The sequence below is a fragment of the Microcaecilia unicolor genome, chromosome 2, assembly GCF_901765095.1.
Source record: "Microcaecilia unicolor chromosome 2, aMicUni1.1, whole genome shotgun sequence".
Classification (NCBI taxonomy): domain Eukaryota; kingdom Metazoa; phylum Chordata; class Amphibia; order Gymnophiona; family Siphonopidae; genus Microcaecilia; species Microcaecilia unicolor.
Window position 1 is genome coordinate 534,106,016 of NC_044032.1, and position 26,178 is coordinate 534,132,193.

At 44.0% G+C, this 26,178-nt stretch overlaps 1 protein-coding gene across 1 annotated transcript in view; it reads left to right on the forward strand.

Moving 5' to 3' along the window:
* The window catches only part of DTHD1 (death domain containing 1), a 106,407-nt gene that overhangs the window by 75,195 nt on the left and 5,034 nt on the right, over positions 1 to 26,178 (forward strand). Inside the window, exons 7-8 of the mRNA XM_030192615.1 lie at positions 4,625 to 4,914; positions 23,642 to 23,889. Coding sequence (XP_030048475.1) covers positions 4,625 to 4,914; positions 23,642 to 23,889 — 538 coding nt within the window. The remainder of the gene's footprint in view (positions 1 to 4,624; positions 4,915 to 23,641; positions 23,890 to 26,178) is intronic.

Sequence of the window (26,178 nt, forward strand, 5' to 3'; positions counted from 1 at the left end):
TCATAACAATAACACATACACAGTTAAAATACTTCAAATACTATATTTGGGAAGCAAAAAATTCATATTTCATATACCCTGAGATTTGATGGCATCTCTAACTATGAGTATGTATGTTCTGGTTTCCCATTAGGTATAGTATCAATGTGTATAATGGGGTAATTCTACAACAGATGGAGGGGCATAATCGAACGCGAACTCTTATCTCCATGGGCGTCTATGTCCGAAAATGGGTACGTGAAGAGGCGGGACAGACCGTATTTTCGAAAAAATGGACGTTTTCCAGCTGGGCTTTTTTTTTTTTTTAGCGATAATGGAAACTAAAAACGCGCAGCTCAAAAACGTCCTAATCCGAGCCATTTGGTCGTGGGAGGGGCCACGATTCATAGTACACTCGCCCCCCTGACATGCCAGGACACCAACTGGGCACCCTAGAGGTCAGTGCGGTGGACTTCAGACAACGCTCCCACATGCATAGCTCCCTTACCACGGGTGCTGAGCACCCAACCCCCCTCCCCCAAAATCCACTACCCACAAATGTACAACATTACCATAGTTCTTAGGGGTGAAGGGGGCACCTACATGTGGGTACAGTGGGTTTTGGAGGCCTCCCATTTACCAGCACAAATGTTACAGGTAGGGGGGAATGGGCCTGGGTCCACATGGCTGAAGTGCACTGCGGTACCCACTAAAAGTGCTCCAGGGACCTGCATACAAGCAGGCCTCTAGGACTTGTTGCTGCTATATAACATTGGCACACCAGTTGACACCTGAAGACTAATCTCTCCAAAAACGTCCTTTATTGGAATAAGCACGCTTACTCACAGTTAACTGCAGATCAGAGGTTGTGCCCCACTGGCAACGAGTCTCCCTGGTACTGAGATGAGCAGTAGGTCAGAGCTGGCAGAATGGTGTACAATGCCCTCTTTCAGCCACATTCAAGGTAAGAACTAAGTTCTGTAACATGGCTAACACGTGTAAGGGATCTAAAACTGGCTTACAAAAATGGCCACTACCTCATGGACTACCGGAAACAAAACAGGGCACACTCTGACCCAGTAAGCAGGGGGAAAAGCACCATGGGAGTAGAGCCTACCAACTACCAACATCGTGAGCATTTGCCACAAGCTAGTGGAATCACGGAGCCCAATACCCTACACCCACCACAATGCAATGCTGATGTGACTCTGCAGTGCGCATAACAGAAAAGGTGTCACACTCACCCGAGAGCCACATCAGAACCAGGGAAAGGCTGTCACAGGATAGAACACATTCTGCTGTCATGGAGGTGGGTATGGCATTTGAGGCCGGCATACAGGATGGAAAAAATGTTTTTAAAGTGGGGTCTTTTTGGTGGGAGGGGGTTAGTGACCACTGGGGGAGTCCGGGGAGGTCATCCCCGATTCCCTCCAGTGGTTATCTGGTCAGTTGGGGCACTTTTTTGGGACCTGTTCATGAAAAAAAAAGAGTCCAAAAAAAGTGACCCAAAATCGCGGTAAAACGCCTTTTTTTTTTCGATTATCAGCTAAAGATGCCCATCTCTCCTCGGCCGATAACCATGCCCCAGTTCCGCCTTCACCACTCCTCCAACACGCCCCCGTCAACTTTACCCGTTTCCGCGACGGATTGCAGTTGGAAACGCCCAAAATCGTCTTTCGATTATACCGATTTGGGCGCCCACGGGAGAAAGACGCTCATCTCCCGATTTGGGTCGCAATATAGGCGTTTTTCTCTTTCGATTATAAGCAGGATAGTCTCCATTTAGGTGCCACAGTAATACGGAGGGCCTTTTATATATGGATAGTTGGGTGCCCAAGGGTTCTTGTTTGAATGCTAGTGTACATTTGGACACTCAGTGTTAGTTTTCATTTAGATGCCCCTGTTTACACCTGCCATGGACCTGTCATAAATGGGGGGCACCTAAATATAGTAGGCATGCAGGCAATGGTGTGTTGGAGCTGGCTTACACTGGCTCATAAGAGCCATTTGTTAGATTTTTAAGAATCTGTGCTCGGATACACTCCTGGCGTCAGCATTGGCATCCTCCTCCCCTGTGTGGCTTAGGCTGTAAGCATCTTCTGTCTCCACTGCCCTCCCCCCAGAACCTCTCTGTGCTCAGTTTTTGTCCTCCCCCCGCCCCACACCTCCTTTCCTCTTCTTGTTCTATTGGCTACGGTGCAATTAATTTTTTTAAAGCAGTGCTGGTTCATTTTGGCAGGAACAGACTGCTTCAGCCAATCCCGGTGCTTCTTTCAGACCTCAGGGATTGGCTGAAGAAGCCTGTTCCTGCTGACGCGTACCAGCACTGCTTAAAGAAAATTAAGTGTGCCGCGGGCAGCCGGCCCGACAGAACAAGAAGAGGCAAGGAGGTGCTGGTAAGCTGCTTTATTCATGTTGTGGTTCTTTATTGTTGGTAGCATTCTTATTTGGGACCTCACTTACATTTTTAAATATGATGGCTTGTGCAGCATAGGGATGTACACAGAGGAACTATTGGTTTCATTGGTTAGAGTACTAATTTGTTCTAAATTGTAAATCATTGTGTGGAGCTGGTTATAGGGACTCCCTGTATTCATGCAGAGATGTTTTCATCTAATAAAGGGCCACAAAAAATGTTATGAGAATCTAGGTCAGGTGCTTAACATTAAGACATACTTACTATTTATAATTATAATTAAAAAACAAACAAACATTAATTAGGTTGAAACCTGGGAGCATTTAACATCTTTTTTCCTTGTCCTACATTAAAAGAAAAAGATGGCATGTGGGAACTTGCTCCTTTTGTTTTGTGGATTGCAGTGGTATATTACAAAAATGCACTTGCCTTTTTTATTACTACCATTTCGCAGAAAGGTATTCAATATTGAGGGAAGGGCTTCTTTCACGCAGAAGTTCTGAACAGAGTCAGTTTAAATGTGCCAACATTGTCCAGTTCAGCACACTATTAAGCCTCCAAGATCAAACAAAATTAATTATGTTCAATGGAAAATAAATTTGTACGCTCAGGCTGCTTGCTATGTGAATATTCTATCACTGTTTCATTATTGCTACCAATAATTACATAGTAAGAGCATTTGCTTTAAACATTGTTATCATTTGTTTATCCAGTACTTACATGCACATGGTTTTGCTTTTTTAAATCCTAAGGGTGGTTGAATACTTTGGTATAAACTGTTTCTGACATTACTTGTTTTGGACTGCTTTGAGTCCTGCTGATCTGTACATCTGCTGTCTGGAATTTTGGAAGATAGAAATGAGAAAATAATTAAGTTTTGGATGTACTCTGTAGAAGTTGTTGTTTACTTTTGCAATATGTGTATGGATGCCCACAAGACAAACCTCACTCATTGGCCTTCAATCCACAGAATAGCGGTGGTATGTCTCCAGTTTTGAGGTGGGCCACCCTTGGCATCGCTGAACTTCTTTACCTTTGCTGGCAGGGGAACTAAGCCCTGCTAGCCAAATAAATGGACTGCCACTGCTCCTCACTACTTCTTTCTGGCTCTGAGCAGCATGCCAGGAATTTGCGAGCAACTATGCATGAGAATTCCTGGTATGCTGCTTAGAGCCAGAAACAAGCAGTGGAGAGTGCTGGTAGTCCATTTATTTGGCTTGTGGGGCTCCACATACCTGCCAGCAAAGGTATGCCTAGTGTACCCACATTGGGGGGGGGGGGGGGAGGAGAGAGAGGAACGTTTGCCTCCCTAGTCCACCTCAGGGCATCCCCAAATTGAAGTGCTGGATATGCCCAGAGAGAGAGAGACTGTTGTTAAAAATTTCCCAGCACACCACTGCATGCAGGCAACTTCCATATCCTATAAGTTGCCCACCTAAATGTTTGCCCTGCTTTTGTTCCACTCCTTAGAAAAAACACACTGTGCAATTTCAGTGCCTATTTTTAGAATACCAATTAAGCCCACAAATTACATTTTTGCAGGTAAATGTCAGTATTAAGTATATTTAGGTGCACAGCTGGCACATAAATGTAAATGACTTATTATAAGACTAGTAAAAAAGGCCCGTTTCTGTAGGCAAGGAAACGGGCCTTAGGCAGGCAATTCCCCCCCCCCTGTGCTACGGCCCCCTCAACCTCCCCCCCTCCGCGAACCTGTCGTTCCCCCCCCAGTGCCAGCGAAAACTGCCGCCACCGCCGTTGTTGTGCTACCTTCCCTTCCCGTAGGTTCTTCAATCATCTTCTTAGAAAGTTTAACTCCGTGCGTCTGACGTCAGACGCACAGAGTTAAACTTTCTAAGAAGATGATTGAAGAACATATGGGAAGGGAAGGTAGCACAACAACGGTGGCGGCGGTGGCGGCAGTTTTCGGCGTTCCGGGGGGGGGGGATCGACAGGTTCGCGGGAGGGGGTGGCTTTCGAGGGGGCCATAGCGCGGGGGGGGGGGGGGGTGACAGCTGATTCCGAGACAGTAGGAGGAGTAGGGAAACACCTCCCCTGCCTTGGAATCAGCTGTGTTGACGTCAGTGACGTCCGTGCGTGTCTGCCTCGCAGACCACTTGCAGCCATGGAGCCATGGTTCCAAGCATAGAACGTTGGAGGTGAGAATTATTATATAGGATTGCCCTCAATTTGTATGATTAAGCTATTTATACTTCTTTTCTTCTTCAGTTTTGTTGTCATTCGACTTGCATCAGTTATAGACGGTGCACATTTAGTGCCTTTTATTCAGACTCTGGATCAAGCAGCTCACAACACCATGGTGAATGTTGTACTGTACCGAAGAAAAGACAACATGCAAAAAGCAATTGTTGAATTAGTGCCCTCCAAAGAACTAAACTGGAAGATTCCAAGCTTGCGAGCAGAAGGCTACTGTGGACCTCCAGAGCCTTCTGAACAGTTTCCAATGCAAGAAGGAGAGCAGATTTATTTTAAATTTAGTGGGAACATATCTGCCTCAGGTAAAGAATATCAATATGTCAGCAATAGTTTTGGAATCATAGGAAAGTAATAATAAAATACAATATACACACATTGATAATTTCCTATAAATCAGCCTCCTTATATGGCTGAATCACAAACACTGTCTATTCTGGATAACAAAAAAAAAAACTTTTGTAAACTTATTTTGAGCCACAGATACAGTATAGGCATTTTATACCTATGGCCTTCTTAGCATTTAGTATGTGCCAAGCTTTAGTAAAAGGGCAGTAAAAAAAACTTTTCCATGGAAACAATCCTTTTGGATTAGACCCTAAATTAGGATTTTGCCATAAATAAATGATTTGTGCTCTAGTATATAATAGAATAGTAACAGAGAATGTTGGCCATGGGAGCTCAGACTCACCAGGTGCGCTACTATGTAAGTGGAATTTTGTACTGTAAAATGTTCCTTCCAGTAATCATTATTTGTTTATTTTATTTATTTAAAAATGTGTTTGTTCTGCACAACCTAAAATTTTTTTGGGCAGATTACAAGTATAATATACATGGAGGGACATTTTCAAAAGGACATCCAAGTCAGAAAATGCATTCCAAACTCAGCAGAGAGACATTCAAAATTTGGACGTTCCCAACACAGACATAGATGTCACAAGGTAGTTATTTACAGTGTAGTAAAATAACCATGTAAGAACAGCCAAGTATGGAAATGTGAAAATGGACATCCACCAGATGGGCTGCATGGGGGGTGATGACCCGGGACATCCAGTTCTTCTGCATGTTCAACAGTGTCCCCCAGAGAGCATGAAGATGGCATCCAGGAGAGAACACAATTTTTCCCAGGAGGAAAACACACACCTGGCAGTGTTGTGCCTCATTCACAAGAGGCAGCTTTTCAAGAGGCACATAAAACTGCTACCCCATAAAACCTTAATGAAGGTCTGGAGGCTAATCAGGAGCACCCTTGCAAGGTACCTGTCATGCAGTATAGCTATGAGCCCAACATCAGCCATGTCCAATCACCATACATTCCCAGGATCACAGGCATATTTAGAGTTGCTGGAATTTTCATGAGGCCCCTCCCCTGTCCCCATGGTCTCCATGTGCAGGAAAGGCCACAACATGTTCCCCCTTTCACATATGGAACCCCCTGCATGCAAGCCTAAAACAATGAGCTCCACATCTCTGGGCCACTCTCATCTAAGCTCAGGCCTGTCCAGGGAAACATAACAGCAGAGACATCACATCCCTCAATGCACTGCCATGCAATTAAACATGACACACATGGTATATGCCTCCCATGAAATATTGGCCTACTGGACAGGTACAATGGGCATAACTGGCATGTGCTCTTCATTGACAAACATGCATACCTTCAGTATGACAGGAAGACCAGGAAGAGGGTGAGGAGGAGGAAGCAGAGGAAAAGGAGAAGGACTCTGCTTTGGACAGCCCTAAAGAGGGGAGGTGGAGAAGGAACCTGAGGCAGCACATGCACCAAATGAGCCCCAACTCCAGAAGCAGGCCCAAAAAGAGGATGGAGGACCTGCCTGAGACTGCAGCTGCAGAACAAGGCCTGCACCACATCAAGGGCCTCTCACCACACCTGCTGTGCCACCACCACACACTTTTGAGTCCCCTGTGCGGCAGCCAGCCATGCGAGTCAACCATGGCCTCAACTCATGGCGAGATTCTGCTGCATGTCGTAGACATGTACTATGACATGCAGCAGTGCTTCATCAGAATAGAGGGCAGTATAGCAGCCAGCAGTAGCTGTAGGACTTTGGAGCTCATTTTCGAAAGAGAAGGATGTCCATCTTTCAACATAAATTGGAAGATGGACATCCTTCTCCCAGGGATGTCCACTCCAAATCAGTATAATCGAAACCCGATTTAGGATGTCTCCAACTGCACTCCATCGCAAGGATGGCCAAAGTTCAAGGGGGCGTGTCGAAAGCGTAGCGAAGGCGGGACTTGAGCGTGCTTAACACTTGGACGTCCTTGACCCATAATCGAAAAAAACAAGGATGTCTCTGACGAACACTTGGATGTTTTCACCAGGACCTGTTTTTCTTACGACTAAGGCACAAAAAGGTGCCTGAAATGACCAGATGACCATCTGAGAGAATCGGGGATGACCTCCCATTACTCCCCCAGTGGTCACTAACCCCCTCCCACCCTCAAAAAACATCTTTCAAAATATGTCATACTAGCCTGTATGCCAGCCTCAGATGTCATACTCAGGTCCCTGACAGCGCATGCAGGTCCCTGGAGCAGTTTTAGTGGGTACTGCAGTACACTTCAGATAGGCAGACCCAGGCCCATACCCCCCCCCCCCCACCTGTTACATTTGTGGAGGAAACAGCTAGCTCTCCAAAACCCACTGTACCCATATATAGGTTCCCCCCTTCACCCATAAGGGCTATGGCAGTGGTGTATAGTTGTGGGTAGTGGGTTTTGGGGGGCTCAGCACATAAGGCAAGGGAGCTATGTTCCTGGGAGTAATTTATGAAGTCCATTGCAGTGCCCCCTAGGGTGCCTGGTGGACCCCGAGGTAAGAACTTTTAAATTCAGGCAGGCACGCAGGAAGGCGAGGGGCAGGCGGAGGACTAAGAGAAGAGGGTGGGCAACACAGGTCGGGCTGCCACTTGGAGGGGAGAGAGAGGGAGGGAGGGAGGCGCAGGGGTCTGGAACTCAGAGAAGAGAGGGGGCATGGAACTCGAAGGAGAGGGAGGGGGTGGGCCTGGAACTCGGAGGAGAGGTGGGGCCTGGAACATGGAGGACAGGGAGGAGGGAGGGGGTGATTCTCCCGTGATTCTATCCTCACCTCCAATGTTCTGTGGCTGGCTGGTGCTGGCTTCCCTTCCCTCTCACTGATCCGCCCTCTGACGTCATCACATTTAGACGCGAGCGCGGACCAATGGGAATTGTGTTATGAACCCAGGCATCCAGGCGTAGAACGTTGGAGGTGCAAATTATTATATAGGATAGCTTAAGGGAAAGTTGGTTTGAAACTGAAATTTTCAAACAAGAGTGGAACTAGGTAGACTACTCTGAAACATTGGTTAAGGTACCCATTTGCACAGAGGCAGTGGTGTGCTGTAGCCGGCTCGCACTGACTCACAAGAACCGGTTGTTAAATTTTTAAAGCTCTTGCGAGCCGGTTGTTCTGGCAGGCGAGCCGGCTTCCAGGGGTGGCGCAACCCGGCGGTAAGTGAGGTAAGCATGGCAGGAGGGCACCACAAGTCATGCTTACCTCTCCTCCCGCCGCTCTGGGGGGGTTTAAATCGTTGATTTACCTCCGTCGCAGCAGCCACAGTGAAAGCCCGTCTCTAGTCTTCCCTTCGTTCCCGTCAGTGTCCCGCCGTCTTCTGATGTAATTTCCTCTTTCCGTGACGGTGGACACTGGAGCGGGAGGGCAGGGGAGAGAGGAGCATCGAAGCCATCGATGGATATGGATGGGAAGGCAGGGCCCAGGGAGAGAGGAGAAATTGCTGGACATGGAGAGGAGGGGAGGACAGGGGAGAGAGGATAGCTGCTGGATATGGATGGATGGTGGGGGCAGGGGAGAGAGGAGAATCACTGGGTATGGATGGCTGGAGGAGGGGCAGGGGAGAGAAGAGAATCGCTGGGTATTGATGGCTGGGGTGGGCAGGGGAGAGAAAAGAATCGCTGTGTATGGATGACTGGAGGGGGCAGGGGAGAGAAGAGAATCACTGGGTATGGATGGATAGAGGGGGGCAGGGGTGTGAAGAGAATTGCTGGGTATGGATGGATGGAGGGGGGACAGGGAAGAGAAGAAAATTGCTGGATATGGATGGAGGGCAGGGGAGAGGAGAGTTGCTGGACATAGGTGGATGGAAGGGAGGGGAGAGGAAAGTTGCTGGACATGGGTGGATGGAGGGGAGGGCAGGGGAGAGAGGAGGATTGCTGGACATGGGTGGATGGAGGGGAGTGCAGGGGAGAGAGGAGGGTTCCTGGACATGGATGGAGGGGAGGGCAGGGGAGAGAGAGGAGAGTTTCAGGACATGGAGGGGAGGGCTGGAGAAATTCTGGACATGGATGGAGGGGAGGGAAGACAGGAAGGAGATGCACATGGATGGAGGGGAAGGGAGAGAGAGAGAAGAAATGCTGGACATAGATGGAGGGGAGGGAAGAGAGAGGAAGTGAGATGAACATGAATGGAGGGGAGAAAGGAGACATGCTGGTCATGGATGGAGGAGAGGGAAGGGAGAGAGAAGAAATGCTGGACATGGAGGGAAGAGCGAGGAAGGAGTTGAGGTGAGGGAAAAGGAAGAGAGGAGAAAAACTGCACATGGATGGAGAAAATAGGAAGAAGCTGGATCCACTGGACAGTCAAGTCTGTGGAGGACCAGAAATGAAGACGAAAGGAGGAAAGAAAAGAAATAAATGGAAAGGAAGCCCTGGAAACTGAGTCAAGAGAACAGCAGAATCATACGGGGCCAGCATGATGAGAAAAACAAAGTCACCAGACAGAGGTAGAAAAAATTATTTTAATTTTAGTGTTTGGAATATGTCCACTTTGAGAATTTACATCTGCTATCATATTTTGCAGTGTATAGCAACGTGTTTCTTTCTGTTTTTCTGGTATTGTGCTAATTAGGAATTCAGGTTAATTTTTGAAGAATTTGAATAGGGGCTATCTCTGTTCTGCATGTATGACTGCAAGGCCAAGTGTCTGAATAGGGATCTGTTTGTTAGGTTCTGAGATTTTGATAACACATTGTTTTTCAGAGTTGGCAAGACTGTCTGTTCTCCTAATTCCTGGTCTGTATGCTAATTTGGTTTGTGTCATTTTGGGTATACTGCAGAGATTTTTTTTTTCCTGGTAAAGGGCTTCTAAAACAGACATCATGTTATGAGAATCAGTTTTTCAACGTTAAAAGTTTATATTTATTTACTTATTTATGCCATTTTATCCCACATTAAACATGAATTAGATTGGAACCTGGGAGCATTAAAAATTTTTTTTTTCCTGGAGAGAGTAATGCATTGCCGCCCCCCCCCCCCCCCCAGGCTCTCTCTAGCTATAGCCAGTTCTGCAATTTGGGGGGGGGGGGGCGCAGAGGTAGACGGGTGGGCGCAGAGGTGGACCGGGGAGAGAGCCTGTTGTTAAACATTTACTAGCACACCACTGTACAGAGGTATTTTGAACAAAGGGCATATGCATCTTAAAACTGACAGGCATTAGTTCTGGCAAGGCTACAGTCATGACTTTGCACAGAGTTCTGAAATCCATAATTCTGTTGGTCATTTTTCAGGGCTTAGAAAATAAGTCCTACTGTCTGTTGTTACATTAAAACCGACTAATATCTTCTTAATCATGAAATGTTTTACTGCTTTAAACTATAATGATTTCCTGCTGACAAGCAATACTACTGTTTCTTATCAGTGAGATTTCTCCTAATGTGTATTTTCTAATGATTGCAGAGTTTCTAATGCAACCTCAGATAATCTATTATCCTTACACCACTTAGCAAGAAATATTACTATGTGCAGGTACAAAGATTATGCCAGACAGCAGGGATCAATTCTAAGGTTTCTGCTCTGCAATGTGTACTTAAACTCAAAACAAGTGGTTTTGGAAACAAAAGGTATGTTCCTCTACATTTCCAGAAAGGAAAATGGAAAAAATACCCATATTGTGCTGAGTCTCACTCATGATCTGCCTATGCGTACTCTTGCCTGTAAAATATGCTGTATAAGATACACACTACCAACAACAAAAATCCCAAAAAGGAGAGACAAAAGTATACAAAATGTCAAAATGCAGTCAATCCTAAAGTGCAAAATAAGTTATATCAGATGCCTAGAGAATTGCATAACCCTATGAACCTAGTTTTAAAAGGGAACAAAGGACAATTCAGTATAGGCTGTGTCCACAACCGAGCTTAATTTCAGTGAGTTTAGCCAAAAATGGCTCACTTAACCTGCTCTATACATCATAAGTACTCTTAATTTTGTATCCTTTAATTTTATTTCTGTTTATATCAAACGTATATTTTATATTTTTTTTAAAATCAAACCGGGATTATGAAAAATTCTCCTTTGTTCCCTTTTAAAACTAGATTCACAGGGTTATGCAATTCTCTAGGCATCTGATATAACTTATTTTTCACTTTGACTGCATTTTGACTTTGTTCTTTTTAAAATGTAAGATAGACAGACATATATGATACAGGCAGCTGGAAGTTTGGCATATACAGATGTACGTGTGTATATATATGCACATGCTTTAAAGAATTGTCCATGTTGGCCTATTCAGGTAGTTCAGGCTGTATGTGCCACTTTATAGGCTTACACCCCCCCCCCCAGGTCTTCTTTTACACTAGTAAATGCCACTCCACACTGGTTATCCTCCATAATATAAACAATGAGAGTAATGTCATTTTAAAGCTCATAGATTTGCAAATTATTAGGGCCCCCTTTACCAAACTACAGTAAAAAGGGGGCCGCAGTGGCATTGGCCCCCTTTTACTGCAGTGGGTAAAAAGTGTTTTTTGCAAAGGAAATGTATATGGCCGTGCACTAGGTTAGCACATAGGTACATGGACACTTACTCCCGGACCCCTTACTGCCTCCTATTTAGGAAGTGGTAAGGGCTCTTATGGTAGCCTCTTTTTAACCAGGCAGTGTAGAGTGCTGTTTGATTACTACCAGGTGTGTCCCTGCCGCTGCACTAAAAAAATAGAAGAAAATTTGACATGCCAGAAAAACTGCATGCGGTGGGGGTCAGAACTACTACCGAGCTCCAGTGGTAGCCCGGCAGTAATTCTAAATTTTCATGTATGAAGCCTGCAGTAGACTTGCTGTGCTTTTGTAAAAGAGCTCCTTAGTCAGTGTAGAAATGTAACTCCGCAAATACCCATGCTATTGCTAACTACCATTATTTATGTTCAATTTTCATTACAAATCCCTGATCTATGTTTTTTTTTTATTTATCCTAAATTTACAAGCCAATGTCCAATAAAGAAGAGCTAAACCAAAGGGATACAAGAAAAAGAAAACATACAAAGAAAACAGCCCATTAACTCATGTATCCTTACAGTTTGAAAAAGACCAAAAAAGAAGGAAAGAAAAGTTGCTCCTTTGAGCATAAAACAAAGTAATATATAACACTAGTAAAAAAAGGCCCGTTTCTGACACAAATGAAACGGGCGCTAGCAAGGTTTTCCTCGGAGTGTGTATGTTTGGGAGAGTGTATGTGAGAGTGACTGTTTGAGAGTCAGAGTGAAAGTGTGAGTGTGTGAGAGAGAGAGTGAGTCTGGGTGTGAGTGTGTTTGTGAGAATGAGAGTGTGTGCAAGTGTGTATGTGAGACACAGTGTGAGAGTGAGTGTGTGTGTGTGGGCGAGAGAGAGAGTGTGTGTGAGACACAGATTCTCTGTGAGAGTGAGTGTATGAGACCAAGCGAGTGTGTGAGTGACTGTGTGGCACATAGAGAGTGAATGTGATACAGTGTGAGACAGAGTGTGTGAGAGTGAGAGTCAGAAAGACATTGTATATGAGAGAGAGAGAGTGAGCCCTGCCCTCCCAATCCATGCCCATCTGTCCCCTGCCCCCTCCATTCATCCTTTTCCAGCAATTCCCCTCTCTCCCTGAGCCCTGCCCTCCCAATCCATGCCCATCCATGCTCCTCTGTCACCTGTCCCCTCCATTCATCCCTATCCAGCAATTCCCCTCTCTCCCTGAGGCCTGTCCTGCAATCCATATCCATCCATGCCCATCTGTCCCCTCCATTCATCCCTATCCAGCAATTCCCCTCTCTCCCTGAGTCCTGCCCTCCCAATCCATGCCCATCCATGCTCCTCTGTCCCCTGCCCCCTCCATTCATCCCTATCCAGCAATTCCCCTCTCTCCCTGAGGCCTGCCCTGCAATCCATATCCATCCATGCCCATCTGTCCCCTCCATTCATCCCTATCCAGCAATTCCCCTCTCCCTGAGTCCTGCCCTTCCAATCCATGCCCATCCATGCTCCTCTGTCACCTGGCCCCTCCATTCATCCCTATCCAGCAATTCCCCTCTCTCCCTGAGGCCTGCCCTGCAATCCATTTCCATCCATGCCCATCTGTCCCCTCCATTCATCCCTATCCAGCAATTTCCCTCTCTCCCTGAGTCCTGCCCTCCCAATCCATGCCCATCCATGCTCCTCTGTCCCCTGCCCCCTCCATTCATCCCTTTCCAGCAATTCCCCTCCCTCCCTGAGCCCTGCCCTCCCAATCCATGCCCATCCATGCTCCTCTGTCCCCTGCCGCCTCCATTCATCCTTTTCCAGCAAGTCCCCTCTCTCCCTTCCATGACCCCCCCTCGCATCCATGCTCCTCTCTCTCCCATGTCCCAGCCTGGCCCACCCTCTTCTTCCCCCCCCCCCTTCGCATCCATGCTGTCGTTTCTCCCCTGCCCTCCCGCTCCCATTGTTTTACTTTACTGGCCACCCTCTTCTCTCCCCCCAACATCCCTTTTTGTTTTTTTTCTTCTTTTTAAATTTACCTCCGTGGCGGTTCCGGCAGCGAAGCGTCAGGGAAGGAGGCGGTGCTCCCGACGTCTAGCTTTCCCTTCGCTGTGTTCCGCCTTCTTTTGACGTCATCCTTGACGTCAGAAGAAGGCGGAACACAGCGAAGGGAAGGCTAGACGTCGGGAGCGCCGCCTCCTTCCCTGACGTTTTGCTGCCGGATTTGTTTGGGGTTTTTTTTCCGCCCTTGACGTCATGACGTTTGACGCGAGGGCGGGGCAGAGACGGCTGGCTGGCTTGAAGGCTTCACACCACGAATCCACGAACCCTTTAGCCTGGGAGTGACGTCAGATGGCTTCAGAACGGTGTCCTCAGAACGTTGAGGGTGCGTTTTATTATATTAGATAAAGGAAAACATCTCATAAAGGAAAGCAGGGCATTCATTATATAATCCCCTGCCCAATAACTTTTTCTGAGCTGCTTTAATTTAAAAGATCAATATTGGATCTGTGAGGTAATAGGTTTACTACCAAGGGCATGGTAAAGAAAATGAATCATCTTTTGAAGTTACAAAGAAGTGTACAAACTATGCCACTGTTGGATGATCATGTTATGAAAACATCTGCTTAGGAAATATATGTATTGTAGGGTTTAAAAAAGGTTTGGACAAGTTCCTGGAGGAAAAGTCCATAGTCTGTTATTGAGATGGACATGTGGGAAACCACTGCTTGCCCCGGGATTGCTAGCATGGAATGTTGATACTAATTGGGTTTTTGCCAGGTACTTGTGACCTGGATTGGCCACTGTTGGAAGCAGGATACTGGGCTAGATGGACCATTGGTTTAACCCAGTATAGAACAGTGACCCAACATTAAGTGGTCACAAGCACAAATGGGTGGCGGCCCAGCACGACCGTGGGGGGTGACAGGAAGTTGAAGTAGGGCTCCTAGACATAGGCAAGTTAGATAGGTCAGAGATAGGAAAGGGAAGGCATTAAGGGTATATGAGGGATGGGGATGCAGGGAACAGGGAGGAGGTTCAGGGGTGGAGAAAAGATGTGGCTCCTGGAAGCAGTAAGGGCGACATTTGAAAAGTTGCAGACACCATTTTGCCTGCTGTTCCAATGGCTTACCCACTACCTCCTCTTACCTTTCGTTTTTTTCAGTGGTTTCCCAGTTGCGAACATCGTGCAAGCCCATGGGCTTGAGACTTCTGATGAAGATGACTACAGAAGTGTTCTGCGGTGTGTGAGGTGCGAATTTCTTTCTGCCATTGGCAGATGGCAGAGAAGGTAGCACAGGTAGGGTGGACGTGGCTTCCCCTTCGTGGTGCCATTTGGTTGCGGTCTGGGAATGTGGGGGTCCGCAGGCTCCTAGTGGGAATGTGGGGAGAAGTGGTGATGCAGTGCTGGAGGCACATGCTGCCTTGATGTCTCACTCTGAGACCCGCAGAGAGTGCAGAGCAGGGACGGCCCATGCACCTAGTGCACATGGCGGCGGCCATTTGATGCCAGTGCTTTTCCTTGGTTCTAGCCTCACTGGGAGGAGTTGCACTGTGCTTGAGGACACAGCACTGATGGCTCGCTTCAGTTGCACTCGCTCCTGTGTTTTTACCTCTCTGGAGTTTCTTCTGGAGGGGGAGTAGGGATACCTACTGGCTTCCATGCATGAGCAGCATTTTGGAGCATCACTGGGCAATCTTGAACCTGGTGCTATAGTGACAGATGACTGGGCCATGTCTTCTGCTGGTTGCTGGCATTGTGGTCTGTCCAGAGGTGGGGCAAGAGCCTTTGATGAGGTTTGAGCATGCAGGGCCTTCGATGGGGTTGTGGTAGGTCTGTCAACGAGGATGGAGTGAGGGGTGCTGCATGTGGCATTCTCTGTTGTGGTGCCAGGTCCACCCCAACATTCATTTCCAGGGCGCGGGCATTCTCCATGTGCCCAGGTGCCGGTTTTCAGGGGTTGAATGGTATCGGTGGTTATGTATCTTCTGACTGAGCATGGAAGCTGCTGTTTGACCTGCTGGAGGATGCAGACCTTAGACGGGGTGTTCAGGGACTCATAGGACACTTGCATGGGGTTGCTTGGAGTGCACACAGGGTGATACAGCAGCACTGTCCTTCCGCATTCCCATCTGGTGGTATAGGGGCAGCTGCACATTAGAGGGGGGTGTCATGTTTGCTGCAACTGGTGTTCATCACAGGACCCATGGAACATCTCCCCCCCCCCCCCCACTAATTACCTTCTAGCATTTCTCTGTGAGTATGGAATATGTTTGTATGACTACGAGGCTACAAAGTTCTCCATAGGTGACACTTGCTTACAAAAGAAAACAATGGGGTGCTGCCCTTTAAAATATTTATCTGAATTATGCAGAATGATTGCGATTTTCATTACATATTATCAGGATCTATACATGGCTAATGCTTATTATATACATTACCATTTTATTACTGTGGGGTCTATCATTTATTTCTAATACCCAGAATTATAGATTATGGCACATCCCTTATATACCCTTGCATTTTAAGCAGAAATATTGATCATAGGCATTATTGCTTGCATTTGAAGGTACTTCATTTAGACGCTAATTATAAGATCTATGCCAGATTAAGATGTTTCCCCTCCAAAGGACCAATGTTCACTTTAAGGGGACAGTGCTCCTAATACTAGTGAATAATACGTGGTGGTTAATTATTAGTATCAGTACATGCAGTTATGCTTTACACATATTTCTAAGACCCCCCTTTTATTTCCATTCCTGACATGATTAATGTAGGGGTAATAAGCATTATTAATTACAAAAGGATTATGGGGGTATGAATCCAGTTCAAAAGGGGGGGTCCCCAGCTAACCTGCTGGTAGACTGTTTTTTGCTAAGGAGTCCTGCTTCAATTAAATGATGAGATCCACCATTATGGGTTGGTGTGGCAACATAGGCTGGACTTCCGGGGGCACCATTACACAAGCCTATACATCACGTGAAAGTAGCAATAGGTTCACTACTATTTACCCTTTTTCTGAATTCTCTTTAGCCTGTCTCAGATGACAACCAATTCATCACACCTAGCTGGGTGCCACAGTTGCAGGCCACAAAGATGGCAGAAGGCACAAAGTTGAGAGAAGGCACGCTCAGTTGGAGTGTTCTTACAATGTGTATGTTTTTAGGTTTTCATGGCCTTGTATGCAATGTTTGCTTTTGAAATGTCTTTTACCATAGCATTACATCTGCCTGGTATAGGTTTGGGGACCTTGCCTACAGGTGTTCGTATGTGCATTCTCACATGCAGTTCTATCATTTACTTTTGACACATCATAGGTCGAGATGGACACACTGTATGGTTATTCTTAATTTGCCTACTAATAACAACTACATCTCTACATATAGTAAATACCAACATATACAGCATTTTCCTGGCTGGTGATTGCAAGATGGATCTGGATCCTACTATGGAGAACCCATGATTTGGATCATTCCAGGAGACACTCTATGCGAACACATGCACACCAGTAACTAGCACATTTCTGGCACTTGGATACAAATCATGCTGCATCCTCACAAATCATGTTTGAGACATGCAAACACACACATGTAACCGACACTGTTATGCAACTGCATCCCAACATACTGCACTTTCACATCTGTTTGATTTACTCTTTTCAAAAAAAAAACTTGCGACATGTTTAATGACATAATGTAAACTGTCAGGTTTGCATGCATCATTGATAGAGATGACTATATACAGCCGAACAGGTTGATTCAGTCAATCAGTGTCGCAATTTGCCAAATACATTGATCAATGTACCTTTACTTGTCCATTAGTAAGCAGGGCATATGCTGATCTCTTGGTCTGTGGGCGGACTGTGTGCTACTCCTCTGGAATTGGGCTGGACCTAATTGTGAGCTGGATGCTAATCCCGAATGCTATGGTAAGGAGCTCCAGAGCTTGACTACCCTTTCAGTGAACACATTGTTCCTATCATTTGTTAGTAGTTTTTTCCATACAGCTTCACTGAGGTTACCTAAACTTTTGGGGAACAACGATAACCAATTAATTTTACCCATTCTACTCTGGCCTTTTATCTTAAGATGGAGGTTCCACGCCTATTGTCACTTTAGTCGCTCTTCCCGAAATTCTCTCATCCTGCTATACCTCCTCTGGAGATACGGCGATCAAGGTGAGATTGGGACACAGAGGCACTTTAATATTATTGATACTATTTCACACCCTTTTGCTAATAGTTCACCAACATTCTGCAGGCTTTTTATCAACACCTTACATGGAACAGATGCAGTCAGCGTATTCTTTTTGATGATGCTTGATCCTTTACCGACTCCAACAGTAGACCCTGGGCATCAGGTAACTATTGATAGAGATTATTTGACCCAATGTGCATCACATTGTATTTGTCCATGTTAGACTTCAACTGTCATTCAATGCACAGTATTTCCTATGGCGTTCCAGTAAGCTTTCAATCTTTAGCAGGAGCAGAGTGCTTACAGGGGCATGGAATTGGTGACATAGGGTCAAGCTGATCCAGGGTTTTATGTGGTCTGGAATTTTTCTTGTCATATTCATTGCTACCTGGCAAGGTTCATAGCATTCTAACTTAATTTAGTTGAGTCTGTGTCTACCCATAGATTGTATCACTGCTTCTCTCTGCTTTATTTACAACCTTAACTGTACTGATACTTTAATCCTGCAATAATCATATGTATTATTTTCCAATTCAATGAAGGCCCATCCTCATTGAGGCAAGTGTTAATGAAATTTATGTCACTTACAAGGTGTTGCCTGAAGGAGATGGCAATTTGTCTCACGTCATGTGTGGAAGTGATCATGCACTACTAAGTTTTTTACGTAGGATAACAGTGTATGATCCCTAGCTCGACAACATACACTAGCTACACTTAATACTCACAGTCTAGTATGTACTTTTTCAGTTCACCTATAGCTTCTTGTAGATTTGTCACATGATTCTCTCTCCAATTACGGTTACTCTACCTTATTTGTCAATATGTTACACCCTGTCTTACGCCAAAGGTTTCCTATTCTATTTGCCAGCTACAGCTCGACCCTCCCAAAGGTTTGCCTGTTGCACTTTCCCCCTCTTCAGATGATGTGCATATTTCGCAGTGATGGCTTTCGTATAGTAGATAGGGAGTAAAGACTTCACACAGAGCTATGCATTAGCACAGTCAGACAGGGCAGGGGAATACCAGTCTCATTCCATCTCTTGTATTGTGCCACAGATGTAGAATATTCTAAGCATTAGAAATCTGGCTCTGGCACAACTATGGTATTATAGGTGAGTTGTAAGTGTATACGGGATGCAGAGCCAGTCCCCCAGTTTAAAAAAAATTGGGAAGAATGCTTTAAACTCAGATTCATAGTTACTAAGTTTCGGTGCTGGCAATTAAGGAATCAAAAAAAATTATATGCCCGATTATGATACCCTCAATACATCAATAAGAGTAAGTTTTCTTTTACGACCAAATGAATGTACTACTACTACTACTACTTAACATTTATAAAGCGGTACCAGGGTTACGCAGCGCTGTACAATTTAACACAGAGGACAGTCCCTGCTCGAAGGAGCTTACAATCTAAAGGACAAAAAACTCCGTATGACAGATGTCACTGTATGAATTCCCATAGTTCTGGGCCTCTTCATATGACATTTCCACCTTCTATACAATCCTGCTTAACACCTTCCTTCTCTCTTCCCTTACTTAATCTTTTTACATTACTAATTGTATTTGACATCCTGGAATGACTATGTCATAACAAAACTCTGTAAGCCACATTGAGCCTGCAAATAGGTGGGAAAATGTGGGATACAAATGCAATAAATAATAAATATTAATAATAATAATAATATCAAGGTCCACCTTGCATGATCAGAATTAGTAATTGGTTCAAAGATGCATGTGATGTGTAACGAACAAAGACTTGGGACAGGAGAATGAGCTATTCTTATAGAATTGTGTGTGGGGCGCAGAAGGCCCACTGGTTAGTGCCTTAACTGATGTTTCAGTAATGTATCCATGGAAACAGACTCATACGGCAGCTGGATAATGCTACATTACACTAACAGGGGGTGCTTGAATTTGGTGCACTGATTCACAGGTTAGATAAATTCACTTAGGACTTGTAGGTTAGATAAATTTATGCAGGATTGGTCAGGCTCTACTAGCCGTTCTGCCTTTGTTTTTGGATGTCAGGATAGGAAATTACTGGTATACAAAGGGCCATGCATTCACTCAAGGATGCCCACTAAAGGCAGGAGTGGTGGATAGTTGCATATGCTTACACAACCCATTAAGGGCTAAGTCCTCTTATGGAGATGGATATGTGTGTGAGAGTCACTTAACGTTGGCTATAAATACCTGGGTTTTCGTTACAGTGAACACATGTCGGAGCTGGAAGTGGCTGTAGCTAGGGCTAAGTATAGTGGAGAGACTAGGATAAGGGAGATTTCACTGTCTCGGTCTTTGGCAGTGGGTCCTAGCCAGATAGAGTACACAGCAGTATGTCTCAGACCAAAGCAAGGTGGAAAAAATGTCAAGTGGTTGTTGTTCTATGCTAGCAGTGGCATGGATGATGTATAAGGCTAAGGGCAGTTCCCTTCTTGTACGGAGGGGACCAGTGCCAGAGTAACAGATGATCAGCAGTGCCTACCTCAGACAGATTTCAAGATAGTCAATGGTTATGAAGAAAAAGATGCTTTTACGGCAATCTCCTGAGCAAAGCTCAGATTTCAGCACCTAGGCATGTCAGCGAAAATCTACATCATGAATAAGGCAGAAATAGAGGGATCTGTGTGACTCAAAAGGCTAGACCACCTTGTTCCAAATGCTCTAGATAGAAAAGGGAGTCGTATATCTGATTGCTTATTACTGTAAGATGTAAACAGAAATTAATTGCTCACTACTGTAAATGTATTTACATATATAAGTTGTAGAATGCTGCGACTATAATAAATTCCACTCTTTTTGGATAACTTGTCAAGTGCTCTGGAGCTCCTTACCATAGCATTCGGGAATAGCATCCAGCTCACAATTAGGTCCAGCCCAATTCCAGAGGAGTAGCACACAGTCCGCCCTTGTAACAGACCAAGAGATCGGCATATGCCCTGCTTACTAATGTACAAGTAAAGGTACATTGATCAATGTATTTGGTAAATTGCGACACTGATTGACTGAATCAACCTGTTCGGCTGTATATAGTCATCTCTATCAATGATGCATGCAAAGTGTTGATATATGTTGTGTTTGGTTTGACATGAAAGGAGAGTGCCAGGTGCCGCCTGCCCAGTTTGAATTATTCTTATGAAGGGCAAAGGGCAGTAAAAGGACTATGAAAACCCTGCGTATCATCAAAAGGGTGAAGTGGTACAAAGTGTAGCATGAAGAACACAATGCATTGGAAGAGGATCAAAGAAACACCAAAATTAGCAGAAACACACCAAGGCCCTTGGAGAGGGGCAATATGATACCATCACTGGTAGGAACCATCCAAGATATCCTGAGAGGAGTAAAGAGGCAACAACACAGGCCAGACCAACCCCAAGGCAGCAGGAGTAGGCTCAATCAGAAATAGCATAGGCTATAAGAGCCTAACAAACCACACAGAGGTCCAATACCCCGTCTAGATAGGCTGGAAGGCCATAAAACACCGGGGGGGGGGGGGCATTGAACTATTATCAGTATAAGTACCCCCTAAAACACATGGAGAGAGCAAACACAGCACCAAGATGCTGGAAGAGCACAGGCAGCAGATGAGAGATTAGAACAACCAAGTTTTATTATGCCTCTAAGACATATTCCTGATGCTTAAAACTTTTGTTCCATAATGGGAAGCTATAGTGCAGATCCCCCTTGGCTGAGAGAAAAGATGGTTTCATGGACTGCTTAGATAAGATCCTATGGAATTTAAATGGAGATCAAAGCATAAGCTGTCATGAATACCATAAAGCTAGTACAGTACAGTCTTGCTTATCCGACCTTCACTTAGCCAACATTCTGGATTATCCAGCATACCTCAGTGACATCACAGCATTGTCAGTGAGATGCACGTGGGTTTCTCTTTCTCTTTCCCAGCATCATATTTAGTTAAAAGGCTGTAGTGCTATGTAAGATTCTTGACATATTAAGTTTTAAACTCTTTTTTTTGTTTGTTTTTTTGTTACTGCTTCCTCTTTTGAAACATTCATTCAATATACTTCTATTTTATCCCTCATCCACCTTTTCTGTATTATCCAACTTTTCAATTATCCAACAACCTGTCAGTCCTATTTGTGTTGATTAATTGAGGTTCTGTTGTATCCTGAAAACCTGCCTTTGGGGTCTCTGGGATGGGGTTGAGAATGTCTGTCTTAAAAGCTAGTCATTAAAGGGCGTAGTTATCAGTGTAGGCTTCTGTTAAAACATGTTATTTGGCACTTATTCCTGCTATTTTAGCAGAGGACCCTAGGGCCCTGTTTACTAAGCTGCGCTGTAGGCGTGCTAACTTTATAGTGCATGCTAAAAATTAGCATGCACTAACGATAGAAACACCTATTATATTCTTATAGGTGACTCTAACATTAGCAAGTGCTAATTTTTAGTGCACACTAAAAGGTTTGCGCGCCTACAGCGCGGCTTAGTAAATAGGGATCCTAGTTACTAATAGCTAGGGTTAACATTAAAATAACAAGTCTTAATGATAGCCCATGTCGATAACTTCCCCACTACATGATTCTAATAAAAAGGTTTAACCTACACCTTGTTTGATGATATTTAGAGGGTAATTCTATAACTGTGTCCATATATATAGATGCCCAGATGTCACCTGATTGGTGCATATTTATTAAAGGAAAATAGACAGCTACATTCTTTTATAGACTACGAGTATAACCATAGCAGCCAACTTTTCAAAATTATTGAGGGTGCTAAGCCCAGTGGAAATAACCCCTCCCTGGATACATACAAGAAATTTTCTTAATATTGGGGGTGCTCAAGCACCCACAAAGCCTGCTCTGGGTAGAAATGCACATATGCATGTGTGTGAGCACTTGCACAAGCCATAGAGCTGGCGTGCACGCACCTATGTTCCAGAGATTTATGTAACTTAGGAAGTGACAGCAGATAAAGACCTGAATGGTCCATCCAGTCTGCCTAGCAGTCACATTTATTATCAATTCTATATTAAATCAACTATGAACGTGATATTATCATGGTCTTTCTTTGTTGTTTCTGGGACATAGACCGTAGAAGTCCACACAGCTCTATCCTTATATTCCAACTACTGGAGTTACCATCAAAGCCTATCCAAATCCATCGTATTATTTGCGGGACACAGACTGTAAAAGTCTTCTTGGTACTCGTGTTCCAAATTACGGGAGTTTCTGTTGATGCTCTCTACAGCCCATCCTAAACCAGATTCTGTAAGTTAGATGTGTAACTTTTCACCCTGTCCATGGACACCCAGACTCTGTCTATCTGCACACCTACCTGCAAATTACATGCTATATAAGAAATATGTGTAGTTGTGCTTAGGCATATATCCTGCATGTACACACATATGTAACATTTTGTATGTGCTCATCTAGAAATGTTAGGTGAGAGAGCACACTTGACTAAAACTGCCCCCTGAAGCAGTGGATTGGTCCCATGAAACGGTGGTCAGCGTTGGGGTGATTGCTTCAAATATGATGCATTGCTGCCTTCAAAGTAGCCGTTACTGAAATTCTTTAACTTATTGGAACACTTTAACTCCTTAAAGAAAATTTTGATTAAATGATTATAAAAATAGAATGATAGAATGAAGAAATGTTTTTGATGGGAGAGGTTTTTCTGCCAATGATCAATGTAGCATAAATGTCATAAAGTTTGAATTGTAAAATGTTCTGCACTGTCTGAGGCTTTTTCCTCCCCATTTTCGTAGACTTTGAACTTGGTTACAAGAATTCAATTATTTGTTCTGGCTAATATGATAGGTGATTATGATATATATGAATTGATTTGTATGATATTGAATGCTTAACTTCATACCTTTTTGACTGAGTTGTGATTCACACATACTGTATGTACATACATACATGCATCTAAACATGTATGCATGTAACCTGTGCATAAATATTAGCAACTATTTTATAGAATTACCCTCGTATTGCTTACTTGTGGCCTACAAAAATGAAAGAAAATTGCTAGGTTATCACATAGAAATTAGTCTTTATCAAAATAAAGGAAGAAAAGACAAAAATATATATTCTTGTGTTGGATATTCTATAGATAATGGGAAAGACGTTGAGAAAATCTACAAGCTTACTTTTCACTCCCAAAGAAAGCACAGATTACATCTTCAACTCAGGGTGGTAGATGAATATGGGAACTATTCTTCACCTCAGTACAAAGGAACTGCCCTGTTCTACAAAGTAACAAGAGAAGCAATTTTCAGCAGCTACTTCCAACCTTCTTTAGTGGATGATTCCCCATCACTTCAAACACCAGTGTGCAAACTAGCCTTGACTTTACCCAAGGTAAGTGATTCATCGATTCAGTCAATAAAACAATCTTTGCTGAAGATTTTTGCTGGACAAAGGGAAGCAAGTATTTATTATGCAGTTGTATCTCTCAGCAGCTTTTGATTTAGTGAATCACGATATAATTAGATTAAGTGAGACTGACCTAGTAGATGCAATTCTGAAATGGTTCACTGGGTTCTTAAAGAACAGAACCATTTAAACCCTCTTACAAGATGATCTGTCAATGACTTGGTACATGCCTCGAGGAGTCCCTCATTATCACCAATCCTGTTTAATCTTTACCTGAGTAAATTGGGTCAAGTACTGAAACTGTTGATATTACATATTATTTGTACACGTCCATGATTTATTGGAAACTTTTGCACTTATGAGTAATGTTTTTGATAAGATCTATGATTGGATGTAGTAAATGGATTGAAAATCAACCCTAATAAGACAAATATATTATGGGTAGGAGGCCAAATGTTGGAGAAGCCACATATGGTCCCTAAATTGACAGGGATTGAGCTCCTCCTGCAGTCAGAAATAAAAGTAATAGGTGTAATGGTAGATTATGAATTAACCATGAACAGCATGTTAATGGTATATTAAAAAAGACATTCTTAAATTTAAAGATGTTTCACCGTATTAGACCACTATTGGAAACTGAACACCTTCAATTAATAATTCAAATTACAGTGCTCACACATATAGATTTAAGGACCTTCTGTGGCTTCTCCAACATTTGACCTCTATCTATTTCTAGCTCGCCTATAAAATTGGTATGTATCTATTATCTTTTATTTTGGCCATGTACTAATGTTAACATTAACTCTTGGCCATTAAAAAAAAATTAACGTGGGAGCATTTACCATCTCCTATTTTGGAGGCAGTAATGGCTCCCTTGTTGTCTGTGTTATTTAGTTACCGCAGGCTAATATCAGTGTACTTGCTGAATAGTGCATCCTCGCCCATTCTCCAGCCCTGGAGCGGCATATGGGCGAAGAGTGGAGGAGTAGCCTAGTGGTTAGTGCAGTGGACTTTGATCCTGGGGAACTGAGTTCAATTCCCACTGCAGCTCCTTGTGACTCTGGGCAAGTCACCTAACCCTCCATTGCCCCTGGTACAAATAAGTACCTGAATATACTATGTAAACCGCTTTGAATGTAGTTGCAAAAACTACAGAAAGACAGTATATCAAATCCCATTTCCCTTTCCCCTCCCCCAAAAAGATGAAAATAAATTAATTACCATATGATTAGCACATACAGATGGCAAAACTAATGCAGAACACTTTTCTGCATCCTATATTTGCTGCGTTAGGTGCACATTAGCGCCTAACACAACTTAGTAAAAGTGCCCCTTAATTCTGATTAGGTTAGTTCCTAAATTTAGGATCCGTTCAAATAAACATGTTCTTATTGTAATGCTTCAGTGATTATTAGAAATTATTTGTCATGTCTGTCTCAAGCCCCATGGAGCAGAGACTCCGTTTTCTGTTCCTATACAGTTCTGAGTAGGTACAGTAGGTGTTGTAGAAATGGTTATAAGAATGGTTGCTGTGAAAAAATCATTTTTTTGAGTCCATGAATTTTATTGTGTTTGAAATATACAAACGTACTTATGCAGCAATTGATGCTGACTTCATAAGTGCTGCTGAATAATGAGTCAAATATAATTTGATTATAGGAAACAACTAAAAGTTTCCATAAAACAGAGCTATGACTAGAGGACAAAATAGTTCAATAATGGGTTCCTTTTACTAAGCTGCGGCAAAAGGGGGCCTGCGCTGGGCTAAAGGCCTACCTGTTTGATGCTGCTTTTAATTCCTAACTTGTCACCTGCTCGTAACTTTTATCTTGTCTTCCTCTCTTCAATAGTCCCTTTTCCCTATGTGTCTTATCTGTCTGTCCTTCCCTTATCCCTTATTTGTCCTGTCTGTCTCTCCTGATTTAGATTGTAAGCTCTTTTGAGCAGGGAATGTCTTTTCTTCATGTTCAATTGTGAAGCGCTGCGTATGACTGGTAGCGGTATAGAAATGATTTATAGTAGTAGTAGAGCATGTTTTTGATGCATGCTGAGGCCCCCTTTTTACAGCAGTGAGTAAAAGGTTGTTAAAAAAAAAAAAGACATGGCCATGCGGCAAGCACTTGCCACACAGCCATTTCGGGGGGGGGGGGGGGGACATTGAGGTAGTGGTAAGGGCTTTCACGCTAACCTGGCAGTAACTGGGTAGCACACAACACTGCCTAGTTACTGCTAGGTAAAGACTGGTACTACAAATTGTGTGCGCTGGGGGTGGGA